Below are 16,171 nucleotides of genomic sequence, written 5' to 3' on the forward strand. Positions count from 1 at the left end.
AACATCTCTGACATAAGAAAATTTGGGGGAATTGTCTGACACAGGCAGAGAATATTGGCAAAGATACGCACACATCCAGCATTAAATGATGTCGACGATATCTTCAAACATATTGGATATCATTATGTTTAGTCGATATCATTATGATTAGTCAGTAACTCCAGATAACAATTAGTATGTATACTAAAGTCACAAGTCTTATCTTATAAATTAAAAAAATGTTAGTAAATACAACAAGGTATTCACTAACTACACATTTGACCTTTTAAAAAAGTATGTAGAGAAAAACATAACATTGTGGATATTAGATAACAAAAGCATTAGAAGATTATGTATTTATTATCAGGCAAAAGAGGCGAGCTATATGACCATGATCATTAGATGATTGGCCCTCGTGACATCTTTTAATGAGAAATGCAATGTAACCAAACACATGTTTTAACTAACCACTATTTTATAAATTCAAATCGAAATACAATATTTTTATTTATAAAACTCTAACCACTCTTTTATAAACCCAGACTAAAATATATTTCCACGAATTCAATAACACTGTTCATCAGTGACTAATAGCATTCGAAAACTTTTTTAATCATGATATATAATCTGTTATCGTGGTAATTTACATATTATCCGTTATAATAGTATTTATTGCTATAAAAATGAAAATTAATATTTTATATAATCCAGTAATATAAATATATACAAATATGTTAATATATAAGTTAGTTGATATAAGTCATATAATAAATAATTTAACAAGATAATTATGAGTTGATCAAATAACGTATAATATATAGCGCTAACATATGATTAACTATGAATAATTTAACCAGATAACTATGAATTTATCAAATAACTTATAGTGTATAGCAATAACATACGATAGAAGATCTTTCCCAAAATCTATAACCCTAATCAGCATTCGATTACTTATTTTTAAGCATGTTAATAATCTGTTATCGCAATAATTTACATATTATCTGTTAAATTAATACTAACACTATTCAGCCATGATTGATAGAATTCAGTAACACTGTTTATCCGTGATTTATAGCATTCAATAAATTATTTTTAGACACATTAAAAAATCTGTTATCGCGGTAATTTACATATTATCTGTACTATATATGGATCCAATATAGTTTTCAATCTGTTAATTTATGTATTATATTTTAAGATATAGATAACCATAACAATAATGAGTTATCAATATGTTTAACGTATAAGTTATATATTGTACCTTGTAAAGATGGATAACTATATAAATAACGAGTTATCAATTTAAATTATACGGTCCTCCTTATAAATATGGATAATTATGTTGATACATGTTAACTAAAATCATTTTTTGGCGTATTTTGTTTACAATTTATGATTTGGTTTTTCATAAGAAAGAGAGAATCGATTTGTGAAACTTGAAGCATAGATACATGAAGATCAAAGGGTACATTAACATCATAATATAAAGACAAGAGAGAGTGTTATGTTCGTGGAAAACCCGAAGGCCAGAGAGTTAATCACTGACTGTGATCGTAATCAAAGACCTCAACATCAATCACAGACCAAGAGTACTGCACAATTGACCTTCTAATCGAATTAATCAACTCATCTTTCTCATTGTCGTTATCAACGATGAAGAACATGGTTTAGCTACCACCAGATAGCTCAAACGCAAAACGCTTGTTCACACATATATCACCAAAAGAGATCACACCACGCAGCGTAGATCCACGAATCCCAGCCGCAACTTGAGAGATCTTGTTCTTCGATTCGTATGGGGAAACTTTGGAGATCGACCCAAACGACGCAGACCAAACAGGTTTGGAGAGAAACTCAAGCAACCGTCCAAAGGGCGTATTAGCTACACACGCTCGTCCTCATCTAAGGCATCAAATATTAGATTTAAGGTCTTCATTTTGTGGTACACATTCACCCTCTCCCTCTTCCCCGCAAGCAATTAGTCGACTCGGCAGATCTAGGTCACACATCTGCAAAATCAAAGAATGGGAACATATCGTCATCAAAAAACTATTACCACAAAACCCAGCACTCTCTTCTGATTAACAACTGAGAAATACCTTCACTGCAAAAATTCTCTGGATGCGAGTACGATATGAAATCGAGTTCGTCTTTATATCTTCCCAAAGAAATAAACTGAAAACCTTGAATCCAGTCGGTAATGATTTTATTATAGCAACCAAGAGACGTTACGAAAGATAAATGACCCATTTCAATTTTTGTTTTTAATTTTTCAAAATAAACAAAATCTAGAAAAATCTTGAATGCAGAAGAAAGGGAAATCATTGCCTATATTACCTATATTCTGAATCTCCAACATAGGGTTATAAGTGTCCAGAAAAAAGTAAATCTAAATATGAAATTTGCATGGCTAGATAATGAATAAAACAATCAACTATGGCCATACGTTGCAATTTGTATAAGGTAAGCCTGGCTACTGTTCTTATAAAAGGTGATGGGATATATAATGTATGCTAGTAAAGAGTTTGTATTTACCTATAATAATGTCTTAGAAAGTTTTCAAGTGATTCTTTGAAATAACTCAAATCCAAAAAATCTGATTTAATTATTTAGCCAAAATAGTTCAAAAACAAAATTGTTTAATTTTTATTTAACATATATAAGTATCAGTAATGCATATGAAGGAATTAGAAAAAAAAAAATTTAGTTAACAAAAATATATTCATAATCCAAATCTCAATAATAATTGTACGAAAAGAGATTGATTCAAGTTAGACTCGTCACATTTAAATCACTCTAATTTGTAAATCAGTGTAAAAATGAGTTCATAACAATTATTTAAATAACCTATTACATTACAAACATAATGAGATAAAAACTATTTATCAACATTTCTAAGTGTTTAATACATTTACACAGTGCCCTTCATACAAAATCTTTCAAAGGCATAAACGATTTTTTGCAATCACCTCCTTTCATGAATTACAAAACCACACTAATACTTCATTAGTTCCAGTTTCCGCAAAATAAAACTTCGCAGTCTATAATTATTAATTATCAAATGTTTTATGTAGTTGCTTCTAATTGAACTCTTTTTTTTTTAGGCTAAGGTCTCATTCTCTTTATATTAAACTATTTTCTCATAACCTTAAACAAGAGTGATTCCATAATAATTTTTTTTAATTGTCATTTGTTATTATTAATTATCAAAATATATTAAAACCCTAAAAATTAAGCTTTAGAAAATGATATAAAAACCTGAGTTCGATTTTTTTTTTTTTTGACATCATTACAAATAATAAATCTATCTTTGAGAGGGAATGGGCTCGAACCCGGATCTGGTGAGAAGGCAAACAGAGGTGAGAACCACTAGCCCACTTGCTCCTTCTCAACCTGAGTTCGATTACATTAATCATTTTGTATTTTAAGAAGGAATGCATTTAATGCTCAATAGCATTGAAAAAAACAAAAAAAAAAAGTTAGAGATTACATATGTAGGGAGAGAAAAAAAACACAGTTTAAGTTAAATAACGACTTTCCATTTATCTAAAACTTATAGATTGACTCTCTATGAATATTGATCTAGTCCACCTGTATATTTTTTTGTGAAATGAAAATACTAAATATAAAATATAAAAATATATGCTATAAGAGTGGACGATTAAATCAGTGATATATAGGTTTCGAATTAATTATATACTATTGAAGTTACAAAAAAATGAAGTTTTGATAGAAATAATAAAAGAAAGAACCAAATTGTTGTAATCATTACATTATGAAACAGCCGAACTCACTCTAATTGCTAACCAATAATTGAATGTTAATTAACTAATTAAAATGATGTCTACTATAGTTTTATCCTACTAAAAAAAAGTTTTATAAATTTAAATTTATTTTCTCATACATCTAATAAGTATTACAAAAAGGATTGGTTCGAGGAATTCCAGCAAAAAAAGACATCTTATGTTTTAATTAAATATAAAAGAAACCTAGAGAATGCTTTCCAAAGTTGAATGATTATCGGCTATATTGTAGCTCAAATAAGTTTAATAATTAAGAAAAAATGATAAAGAGAAGTTTAGAACATATTGACCCACCAGGCCACCACCATAAGACCATCATTGGTCCCTTCTATGTTCTTAAAACTCTATTAGTGTCCATATATAGCTCACCAAACATTAAATCATGAACTAAAATTATGTTTTCCAAAATGACAAAAAACTAGGTTTTAACTCGCGGTACACCGCGGGACGATTGTTTTGACTAAAATATATAAATTATATTTGTTAATTTTATTACCTTTTTAGTGTTAAAAATTGTGTAACTGTATTTTTTTATTGTTACTTTTATTACTTAACTCGCGGTATATTTTTTGTAACTCACGGGACTAAAAAAATTATGTTTAAGTTATATTTGTTAAGATAACCCGTAAGAAAAACATAAAACTCAAACCTGTTAAATTATATTTATGTAAAATATAAATCTTGAATGTTTTATAGATTTTGAGAGAGATTTTGGTTTTTTTTTTCCAAAAACTCATTTTTAACCAATCAAGATTTTAAAATTTTGGATTCCCTAAAATTTAGTAAAAAAAAATTTCGTTGTAATTTTCCATTCAAGATTTTGGATTTTTAAGTTTCATATTAGTTATATTTATAATGGTTCCGAACCATTGTCTAAAATTTTCTACCCGATGTAAGATGTTATACATATATTTTTTTCTTTTATCGATTGAGTAATATACGTCCGTTTTCAAAAATTCAAACTGCTACATATGCGCTTTTTTTGTATTTTTATTATACTTATTTTTTATGTAATAATGTAAATTTTAAAACAAATAAGATCATATAAAGATATTGGAGAGATATTCAATTTATTAGGGAGACATTTTAGGAAATTTTGTTAAATGTAATAAATATTAGTTTCTAATTTTGCGATTCTGGTGTAATTTAATTACAAATTTTATCTTAAAAATTTGTTATTTATTTAAATGGCAAGGATTATTATGCAAATAATACAAAATAAAAGGTTATTTTTCAAAAGATACTTCAAAAATGTTAATATAGATGGTTGAAAATAATGGTTGGGCCATACAACTCGTAAATATATATAACTTTAGACTCTTACCTCTTGTTCATATTACTCTGGAAAATTCATCCTATTCAATTTTATCTGACTATGAAAAATATCAATAATTATAGGTTTCGAAATATAACGACATAATAAATCTCGAATCTAAAAAATAGTGTCTAACCCGATTGTGGAACTTGGTAAAGTCCGTGAGCATATAAAGAATGCATTTTAAAATGGTTGCAAAAAAGGTAAAAAAAAAGCCCATGAGCTAGCAGAAACACATGAGGAAACAAAACAGACTCTTGAAAAGACCGCTGAAAAGACCGTAGTACAGATGACAGCAGCAGAACAGGTTTGAAGTATGTCCGACTTGTAAATAAGGTTGTTGTCAAAAATTTCTCTGCAAATATACCATTATTTTAATGTCAGAAACTTGTAATCAAGGCAATTCCAAATTTAAAATTTTGAAATGTAATAACTGAAATTATCATATGATTTCCAGTTTTTGCCGTTAAAAAAAAATTGTTCAAAAACTAATTGGTTTTATATCATATAAAATGATGAGTTTGGTTTTATGCATGGAGCATAACCATACAATTGGTTTCTTGGGGGGGGGGGGGGGAAATGTAGGAAGAACCAGATAGAAAAGATGGAGCCTTAGATTGTGCAAGTTTTATACAAGTCTAGATTTTAGTAGATAGTACTAATCAATTTTTCTTTCTTTTACAATTATTATCTAAGAAATTTGGTGAGTTCTTGAAACACTAAAAGTTATGGCTAAAATACTAAATTTAGTGGTTGGACCTCTCAATTTAAAATGGTCCAATTTTAGATATTGTGCCTCCAACTTAGAAATAGAATGTGTCCTTACGGTTTTGTATGAAACATTTACATATCTATCATATGGTCTCATAATGTTTCGTAGGGTCGCAACAAAGGTGACGCCAACTAATTAGCATTTAACTAATTTATAACAAAAATCAATAAAACACCAAACATGCTTTAACCAAGCAGACACACACATTACTTGCTGGAACCCTCTTACTGCTCTCTGTTTCAATTTTCCCAGACTTATTCAGAGATCTTGATCTTGATTTCATTGCAAGCTGAACTAAGGAGATGATATGGGAAACAACAACGCAACTGCCATTTTAACAGGTAAACCAACGAATCTTCTTCTTCTTTTATGTATTGTTATTGTTCTCGCTTAGTATTTGTCTGTGTGATTGTAGAAGAAGAGAGCTCCAAGCTTGAATCCAATGAAATGTCTTCATTGGGCTCTGTTTCCGTGGATACCAAGCAAGATCAGGTGTTTCTTGCAGGTGAAGGTAAAGATGGAGAAAAAGAGAAAGAGAGCTCAAAGCTAGAATCCAATGGAATGTCTCCGTTGAGCTCTGTTTCCGTGGAGACCGCGCAAGATCATGTGTTTCTTTCAGGTGATGGTAAATATGGAGATGAAGAGAAAGAGAGCTCAAAGCTAGAAATCAGTGGAATGTCGCTTCTGGCCTCTGTTTCCGTAGAGAGCACACAAGATCAAGTGGTTCTTGCAGATGAAGGTAAAGATGGAGATGAAGAGGAAGGTAACCCAAAAGTAGAGACCAACGGAGTGTCTCCTTTGGACTCTGTTTCCGCAAAGACCATGCAAGATCAGTTGTCTGTTGCAGGTGACAGAATATATGGAGATGAGAAGAAAGAGATCGCAAAGCTAGAAAGCAATGGGAAGTCTCCGTTGGACTCTATTTCCATAACGGTTGATCAGTTGTTTCTTGCAGGCGAAGGAAAGGATGGAGACGCAGAGAAAGAGAGCATGCCTGATGATGTCAAAGAAACAGAACCACAAAGCAAAGTTTTGGTGGATGAGCCGAAAGTGAAAATAGTCAAAAAAGAGATGCATTCAAGTGGCTTGGAGAGCTCGGTAAACGAAGCAGATGGTGAGAAGCTTCAGAAACAGACATCAGTTGAAGAAGGTATGTTAAGAATTTTTCTCTCTTCTTTTCATATTTGAAAGATAACCTTTAGGCATTTGTATGTGCTTTAGTGCGATTCTGACTCTATTCATCATCAGGTGTTAAAACTGTGTTTGAAGAGACAGAAGTGCAAGAGTTGTGTATGATTGGAACTCAAAGTGATGTGACAAATTTGAATACGACAGATAAAGAAGAGAAGCTCTGTCTGATTGATGAGACTGTTGGAAATGAAGAAAATATGGTGAATGACTCTCTAGAAGAAGTTGTTTCTACAGAGGAAGTTGTTTCTACAAAGGAAGTTGTAAACCTTGTTCAAGAAACTGGTATGGAACAAAGAAAAGGAGGGGATGAATTTCCTGAGATTAAGCCACAAGATATTCTGAATCTAGACAATCGCGTTGTTGTTGATGATGAAGAAGTTACAAATGAGGTGAAAGCCAACAAGGAGACCTCTAACTCTGGTTTGCAAGAATCAAACATGATTCAAGAGAGCGGTCTTGGAGTTTATAAGGAAGAGAAGGGCACTAACTTAAAAACAGAAGTGAGTTTGAAACGCATGTCTCGATGCAGATCGCTCCCGGTGAGCCACAATAGTAGAGTTCTTGGAGATACGTTGGCTCAGCAGTTGGTTTCAGAGGTTACGTTTCCTTCAAGAAACAAGATGTGTTTAGAGAAAGCTAACATATCTGAGGCTCTACTTGTTCCTTGCGTTGGAAGCAACAAAGCAGAAGAAACTATTGAAACCATAACTGAAAGCAATAAAGAAGCTACACTTGAGATACAAAGAACCGATGAACCGATAGAGAAAACTTCGTTACTCTTTCAGGACAAAACTGAGATATACGAGACAACAATCGATGTGGAAGAGAAAACTGTGATGCTGAAGAGAAGTGATTCCATGAAAACAGGAGTCATGGAGAAGTCTCCAGGACTGTTGAACAAACACAGCGATGATAGCTTCAAAGAAACCAAAGGCTCAGAAGATAACTTGGAGGACAAGAAAGCTTCGTCGGGTTCTATGAAAGGCATTGTCAGAAAACGGAACAAATCTTCGATCTTAGGAACATGCCTTTGTTGCACCACCGCCATGAATTGAAGAACTAATTATATTTTGTGATTTAATGTTTTTTTTTGTTTTTACTATTGTTTTGAGAACTTGGGAGAGGAAACAAGTGAACGTGTGGATTGGGTTTTCTGTAATACTTGAGATGGGTTTTTCTGTTTGAGGGGTTTTGGAAAAGTTTTACTGCCTTTAATTTTTATTATTTGAGGTGTATTTTTATTTACTCTCTATAAATTTATGGTTACACATATATGACTTCTTGATTTAATCGTTGTTCAAGAAGTCGACAAGCATCTAGACTAGTAGTGGCTTAGCCTGCCATGAGCTCTTCTCCTTTGAGATAAGGAGTTCGACTCTTTTTACATTCATGAAGAAAATATTTGTCTTCACACCTTCAAATAAAAGACATTAGCACCTCTTATAGTCTTTATTAGATGATGACCCGCACGTACGTGCGGGTGTATTTTCATAACATAGTTTGCTGGTTTAGTTTTCTTAAAAATTTGGCTTTTTATAATTTTTTTTATTTCATTTAGTTGAAGGATTAATGATTGCATTTGTTAACTGGAGTAGTATAATAGAAATTGTTGAATTGGAAAACCAAAGTTTATAATGAGAAAGTCTTGAATATGGTATTGAAAAAAATGTAAGAAGTCATACTTGCAGGAAATGAAAAGAAAAAATGGAGAATTATAATTTAAAAGTTCTTGAACACTTTTTTGAAGACCACATTGGTTGTCATTAGTTTCTGCCATTTTTTTGATAGAAAAAATGTGTTTATTGCTAATAATCTTTTGGGAGGATTATACACCATCGATGGATTCTTCTCTTATTTATATTAATACTAATGGAACTTAGAATATTCATGGTATTTTTTATTTTCATATATTTAGTTGTTAATGTTTGATATAGTTTTGAATTTCGAAATTGTTAGGTATGATTTTTGGGTTTAGGAAACAAAATTAATCGTGATTTGATGAATCAAAACTAATGAATAAATTGTTTGCTATATATTAGGAATGTATTTTTATGAGTGATTATATTATTTAATCATCTCTAGCAAAATTTTCGTTGATGATGACTTATTAAAAATTTAATGATTTTAATTTATTTATATAATTGTTTCTATAATTAAGGGATTTGAAGTAATGAACAAATTGTTTGCTATATTTTAGCATAACACTAATATGAATCTAAACTAATGAATAAATTGTTTGCTATATATTAGGAATTTATTTTTAAGAGTGATTATATTATTTAATCACATTTTAAAATTTTCATTTTTAATCTACTAATTAAATTTTATGAGTTTAATTTATTTATATAATTGTTTCTATAATTAAGGGATTTGAAGTAATGAAGAAATTGTTTGCTATATTTTAGCACAACACTAAAATTTCCATCGATGCTGGTTCATTTAATTCTATGAGTTTATTTATTTTATATAATTGTTTCTATAATTTAGGGATTCGAAGTAATTAATAAATTGTTTAAATTTAGTTATTAATTTTTATTATAGTTTTGAATTTCGAAATTGTTAGGTATGATTTTTTGGTTTAAGAAACAAAATTAATCGTGATTTGATGAATATAAACTAATGAATAAATTGTTTGCTATATATTAGGAATGTATTTTTAAGAGTGATTATATTATTTATTAAACCCAAAATTTCGTGGATGAAGGTTCATTTAATTTTTTGAGTTTTCTAAAATTGTTTCTATCTAAAATTGTTTGCTATAATTTAGCTAAATTTGTTTCTATTGGTTTGGTTATGTAGTTTTCTTAAAAATAGATTGGTTTTGTATTACTTTTTTGATTGTATAAACTATGATTGACTTATACAAAATGCTTCCCTTATACATAATCATCATCTATTTTAAAACCTTTTAAAAAAGTAAATATTAATAATACCTAAACTTCTATAGAATTTAGATATTTATAGTATTTTAACATTTATTGGATCTAATTTATTATTAACGTTGATTTACCTAATTTAAACTGTTTACATATACACAATTTAAAATACTATAAATATCAGTTTATTTGAAACGTTTCAAAAATTAAAATATATAAATATTTTAAAATATATTAGTTTAAATTAGGTAAAATAAACGTTTAAAACATTATATAATCTTAAAAATTTCGAATTTAATAGGCCACATTTTATGGTAACAAATTTATTATGATTTCCATGAATATTGGTTAGTTATTACTTTTGATTTTTATTTATTTTAAAGCATATTTTTTCAGTTGAAAATCTGTCATTAATTCTGTTTGGCTATAGGTTTAGATCACATTTTATTTCATTATTTTGATTTAATCTTGTTTGGCAACACTTACAAAAAATGCTTCCCTTTTAATAGTATAGATATATACTATTTTCCGCAAATTTTTATATCGTTGATGAATATAAAATATCTTTAAATTTTTATTTCGTGGATCGTTATTGCATAGAATGGTATTATAATTTATTTATATGCTCATTTTTTAAGTTTCATTAAGACAATATTTTCTTAACTTACTTTGGAGTTCATAGGACTGAAACAATAATTAAAGGCACAAAGATAGATAGAAGAACAATAAAACGATAAAAGGTTGTTATTATCTAGAATAAGCATAAATGATTTGTGAACTCCACTAAGTCAAATCATTGAACTTGCTAATTAGATTTCCAAAATAAAATAGTAAATAGTATAGTAACTGGATCTGAAAACTCCAATGAATGTACGTAGAAACATGAAGGAGTAATAAACTAATTAAAACCAAAAAATTGTTTTAAAACCAAAAAAAAAAAAAAAAAAAGTAACAAACTAACAAAAGGGGTAAATCACTTTGACAAAAAAAAAATGAAGAAAAAAAAAACTAATAAGGTCATTAATCAAGGATCATTGGCTTATATAATTAATTAAGAGAAAAATAAAATTAAAAATCAGCCAATGTTGATCATCATCTTGACGAATTCATCATAATTGACTTGGCCATCACCATCCAAATCTGCCTCCTTTATCATTTGTTCAACTTCTTCATCTGTTAGCTTTTCCCCTAAGTTTATCATTACATGACTCAACTGCAAATTACAAAAAGCCTTTCACATTAATTAACATCTCAAATGTTGCACCATTAATATAACTTTGATTGATGTATGCTATTTAATTAAACTAGGTTAAAAAAAAAACATGTGGCCTCCTGTCCAAATACACCAGCAGTAGAATCATATATAAACACATTTTAATCTATCTAAGTCTAATTAACTACTTTCTATTAATTGTTTTTATTTTGTTTCTCCTCATTCTTCTGTGAAAGACTTACAATGCCAGCTAGCTCTGAGCCTTCACGATTGGAAAAGATAAAATCAAATAAACAAATAGCCATGTCTTGTTAAACAAATATGTTTAGATTAACATAAATGAGACAACTATATATATGCATCTCTCTTTAAATTGGAAGATTGTCTCTGGCCTTATTGTCTGATTTTTGTCACTGATTCTAAAGAGTATTTCAAAGTGTGTTTTAGCTGGATTTCTCATTAATTATAGTTATAATGCAGAATTAATTGACATCAAGTGGTTTCTATACAAATACACACATTATTGTGTTGCTTAGCCTGGATTTGACACTTTTTAGAGGTATATATATATATATATAGAGCATGTACCAACTTAAGCAGAGATCCAGAAGACTTATGAAATTGGTTCATGTACCGTATTTTTTACTCAATTTAGGAAGTATTTAGTAGCCACTATAATTATAACTCTAATCATTTATAGGAAAAATAAAAACACAGTTTTAGAACCGTACGTACATGGTATTATTGGAGAACGTTGTATAAAAACGCAATCCATTATTCGAGTGCATCGAACTGATTTGTTTTTATAAATTCTTTTTTGTTTTTCCGCATAAGTTTTTTAAATAAGTCAAAGCTTATACATCTAACATATACCAAACTAGTAGAAATAAATTAATAAAGGTTTAAACAGTCACAGACCTCGCTGGCAGAGATGTAACCATTTTGGTCTTTGTCAAAGACTTTGAATGCTTCTTTCAGCTCTTCCTCAGCATCATTTTCCTATAACAACATCACATGATCATCACGACAATAAACTAACATTACACAACTAATTGGTATAAAATATCAAACAATGTCTTTGTTTAGAATATTAACACAAGAAGCATGATGAATTTGAAGTAGCTCCATTATGACAAGGATTTGAAAACGATACAGTTCATTTAAGCATGTATACATGGAATCATGGAGAAATCAAGAAAGAATGAGAGAGAGGAACCTGAAGTTTCTTGGCAATGAGGTTGAGAAACTCAGCGAATTCAATGGTGCCATTGCCATCAGAGTCAATCTCAGTGATGATTTCTTGAAGTTCTTGTTCTGTGGGATTCTGATCCAACGAACGGATCACAGTTGCAAGCTCTTCCACAGTTATACAGCCTATTGCATTCCAAGAAAAAAAGATGATAAGTGAAAAATGTCACACAACACAAATCATATTCTTAATTAATATTCATTCTGTGACGACCATTTAGAGAAAGAGAGACAGAACCGTCGCCGTCTTTGTCGAAGAGACAAAAGGCTTCTTTGAACTCAGTGATCTGATCTTTTGTCAGTGCTGTCTCTTCCATTGTTTGCTGAGAGTTTTGTTAAGAGAGAACGAGAGAGAGAGAGAGAGAGGGAGAGGTTTTGGTCTATTTCTAGAGTTGTGACAAGACCTTTTTGTAGTACATTGGACTCATGTACTTTTCAACTTCAACTATACCTTCAAGCCTTTTATTGAATCATCATCATATTATTTTAAATTGAGAGGGTTGTAGTATATTTAAATCTCTTGTTTTCTAGCACTATTGAACTGAAGAATTTAATTCTGATCACATGACCCAATCGCATATATAATAATTAATAGTCGATGCTATTTAAATCTCATATACAATATACTAGTACTACTTTAAAAAACCTTCCAGAGATTTTGTTAGAAAAAAAATACGCCTAATTATATATCTATATTTATTTATATGTAAAATTATAATTTTTTGTTTCATATTAATTACTAGATAAAATAAAAAATAATGTAACTTGTAATATACTCCCTGATTAAATTTTGATTAGTCAAGGTCTAGCCTATGCTTGGACATTGGTGAAAAGTGCATTTTGTATCAATCATGTAATTTCATTGGTCGAACTGCAGCTATCACTATTTTTGAAGATTATTGAAATTCTTTGAGTGTCCATAGAAGACATTTAATGTAATTTAATCGACCAGACCAATTTAGTTTGAACATCTTTCATGTTCGTGAGTGTCCATCAGTCCATGTATAGAAGACATCTTACCTCCACATAAACTTGACTGTCCAAGTGAAAGCATCACAAAACTGCTATACATATGAAGCTTAACTTAGCCAGTACGTATGATATTATGAATTACATACAATCTCACAAGATGATCAAAGTTTATCCACGAAGCGTGATATTAAATAAATATCGTAAGAACTAAGAATCATTGCATTTTTTAAAAGGAATATACGATGACCTTGTCTAAAACTAGAACTAAAACTTGTTACAGATCCAGACTGAAGTGATGAACGTAGAAAATTGAAATAATCAAATGGTGTGATGCTATACTTTTGGTTGAATAAATGTGACATAGTGTTTTATAAATCGGATTTAATTGTTTGACACGTCACATATCACAATTAATAAGAATATCTAGCTACTGCTAAAAAAGATCGTAATCGAAAAAAATCATTGCTAAGAAAGATTATAGGAGAGACTTGCATTGAATCTGGTATTCGAACAACAGGGACAATGCATGTATATGCTACGTTGATGAATTGACAACCCTATCATCAGTCATCTGCATTATAAGTTCGTAATTAAGCACAAATAATTATATATGTATTGGGCCAATAAAGATCTGAAACGATACAAACTTTTCGTGCTTTGAATTTTAATAGAATTTACATGTATATAGCGAAAGTAACGAATATTTATTGGTTTTGTGTCGTTGTAACTACAGCAAAAATATTTAGACAACTGGAGCTGTATATGCATGGGCCTATGGGGGATATGAAGCGTCAACTTAGATCTAGCTAGAATCATTTCGTAATTTAATACCAACGTGAGACATTAGAATTGTTATATATTTGTGAAATATATATATATATATATATATATATAATGCATGGTTTGAAAATGCGTTCTGGAGACTCTGGAGACTAGAGTAGATGGGAGAATACTTCCATTAGAATTGTTAAATGGGTGACATTAGAATTGTTAAATGTGTTTCGTAAAAATATTACATTGTTTACAATATATATATATAGAGAGAGACAATATTCTTAATATATAAATTAGTATCATTTGTCATACCTTACAATTTACCACTATATTGGTGTATACAGTAGCACGATTGTGGATTTATGTACTGGCGTTGGTTGATGATAAAACATTGAAGTAAAACTGAAGGAAGAAGAAGATTGAAGTAGATGTGGTACTGTGAAGTGTGAAACTAGACGAACCAGAAGAAGGAGAAGAGTGATATATATCATGCATGATTGATGAGTGGAGCCGAGTAATTTCTCTTGTTCTGGTTTATTCAGTTTTGGGATTAGTTTGGGAACCAGAAGAAGGAGAAGAGTAATATCTCTATAGCTCTTAGAAAGTGGCATGTCTCATAAAAAAATATATACCTTAGTGATCTCATTTCATGAGCCGTATTCAAATTGGTGATTAGAGATATAGTACAAAAGATGGTTTTACCACTACAAAAAAGAATGAGCATTTTGTATCATTTATTTTTATTTTTTGTATTACTTATAACTGATGCCAAAACATTTTACATCACTTCAGTAAATGATTTTAAAACTGTCGATGCAAATAATTCCTATCATTTCTCTAACAACTGATGTAATAATAGGGAAAATGGGCTTTTTCATACCTGGACTATTTAGGTATGTTAATTTCATATAGTTGACTTATCATTGTGCTACATCATACCTGAACTTATTGTAAATTTGAATTTAGTACATCGAGATTTCATTTCGTGCTGAATAATACAAAAACATGTTAAATGTGTAACGCTGTTAACTCTCCGTCGCTTAGATGGTAATTAAAAATATGTCGACAGCAAGGCTTGAACCTCCAACCAATCACTTATATTCTAACTACATAACCACTAGGCCATCAACACTTAACCGGTATAAGGGAACAACGCATTAATATATATAGTGTTTCGTATTTCTATATAATTAATATATAGTGTTTCCTATTTCTTCTTCATTAATATTAATGATCATTCGACACTAGTGTTTCGTATTTTTATATAGTATTTCGTACTATATATGTTTCGTATTTCTATTTCGTATTTCTTCTTCATTAATATATAGTGTTTCGTATTTCTATATATTAAAACAATATATAGTGTTTCATATTTCTTCTTCATTAATATTAATGATCATTCAACACTATATATTAATGAAGAAGAAATACAAAATAGAAATACGAAACATATATAGTGTTTTTCACTATATATACGAATTACTATATAAAAATACGAAACACTAGTGTCGAATGATCATTAATATTAATGAAGAAGAAATAGGAAACACTATATATTAATTATATAGAAATACGAAACACTATATATTAATGTGTTGTTCATTTATACCGATTAAGTGGTGATGGCCTAGCGGTTATGTAGTCAGTATAAAAGTGATTGGTTGGAGGTTCGAGCCTTGCTGTCGACATAGTTTTAATTACCATCTAAGCAACCAAAACGACGTTGTTTTGCCACGTCATCAAGCGATGGATTTACGTGTCATCTGACGTAGAATCCACGTCGACGGAGAGTTAACAGCGTTACATATTTAACACGTTTTTGTATTATTCAGCACGAAATGAAATCTCGAGGTACTAAATTCAAATTTACAATAAGTCCAGGTATGATCTACCACAATGACAAGTCAACTATATGAAATTAACATACCTAAATAGTCCAGGTATGAAAAAGCCCATTTTCCGTAATAATAGATAATATTTGCATTGGTTGTTATAACTGACGTCACTTTGAGGATATGCTAGAAA

At 29.9% G+C, this 16,171-nt stretch overlaps 2 protein-coding genes across 2 annotated transcripts; one reads left to right on the plus strand and one right to left on the minus strand.

The window, feature by feature from the left end:
* Positions 1-6,125: 6,125 nt before the first annotated feature.
* LOC17879691 lies at positions 6,126-8,281 on the plus strand. Its single transcript, XM_006285372.2, has 3 exons — positions 6,126-6,213; positions 6,288-7,022; positions 7,121-8,281. Exons 1-3 carry the CDS (start codon positions 6,180-6,182, stop codon positions 8,116-8,118), a joined length of 1,767 nt encoding a protein of 588 aa, XP_006285434.1. The 5' UTR covers positions 6,126-6,179; the 3' UTR covers positions 8,119-8,281.
* Positions 8,282-10,948: 2,667 nt separating this feature from the next.
* On the minus strand, positions 10,949-12,717 carry LOC17877729 (calmodulin-like protein 8). The gene is made up of 4 exons (XM_006285037.2): positions 12,639-12,717; positions 12,369-12,526; positions 12,071-12,151; positions 10,949-11,152 (listed from the first exon to the last, which is right to left on the minus strand). Exons 1-4 carry the CDS (start codon positions 12,715-12,717, stop codon positions 11,015-11,017), a joined length of 456 nt encoding a protein of 151 aa, XP_006285099.1. The 3' UTR covers positions 10,949-11,014.
* Between the last annotated feature and the right edge of the window lie 3,454 nt (positions 12,718-16,171).

Source organism: Capsella rubella, unplaced genomic scaffold (assembly GCF_000375325.1).
Source record: "Capsella rubella cultivar Monte Gargano unplaced genomic scaffold, Caprub1_0 scaffold_7, whole genome shotgun sequence".
In the NCBI taxonomy this organism is placed as follows: domain Eukaryota; kingdom Viridiplantae; phylum Streptophyta; class Magnoliopsida; order Brassicales; family Brassicaceae; genus Capsella; species Capsella rubella.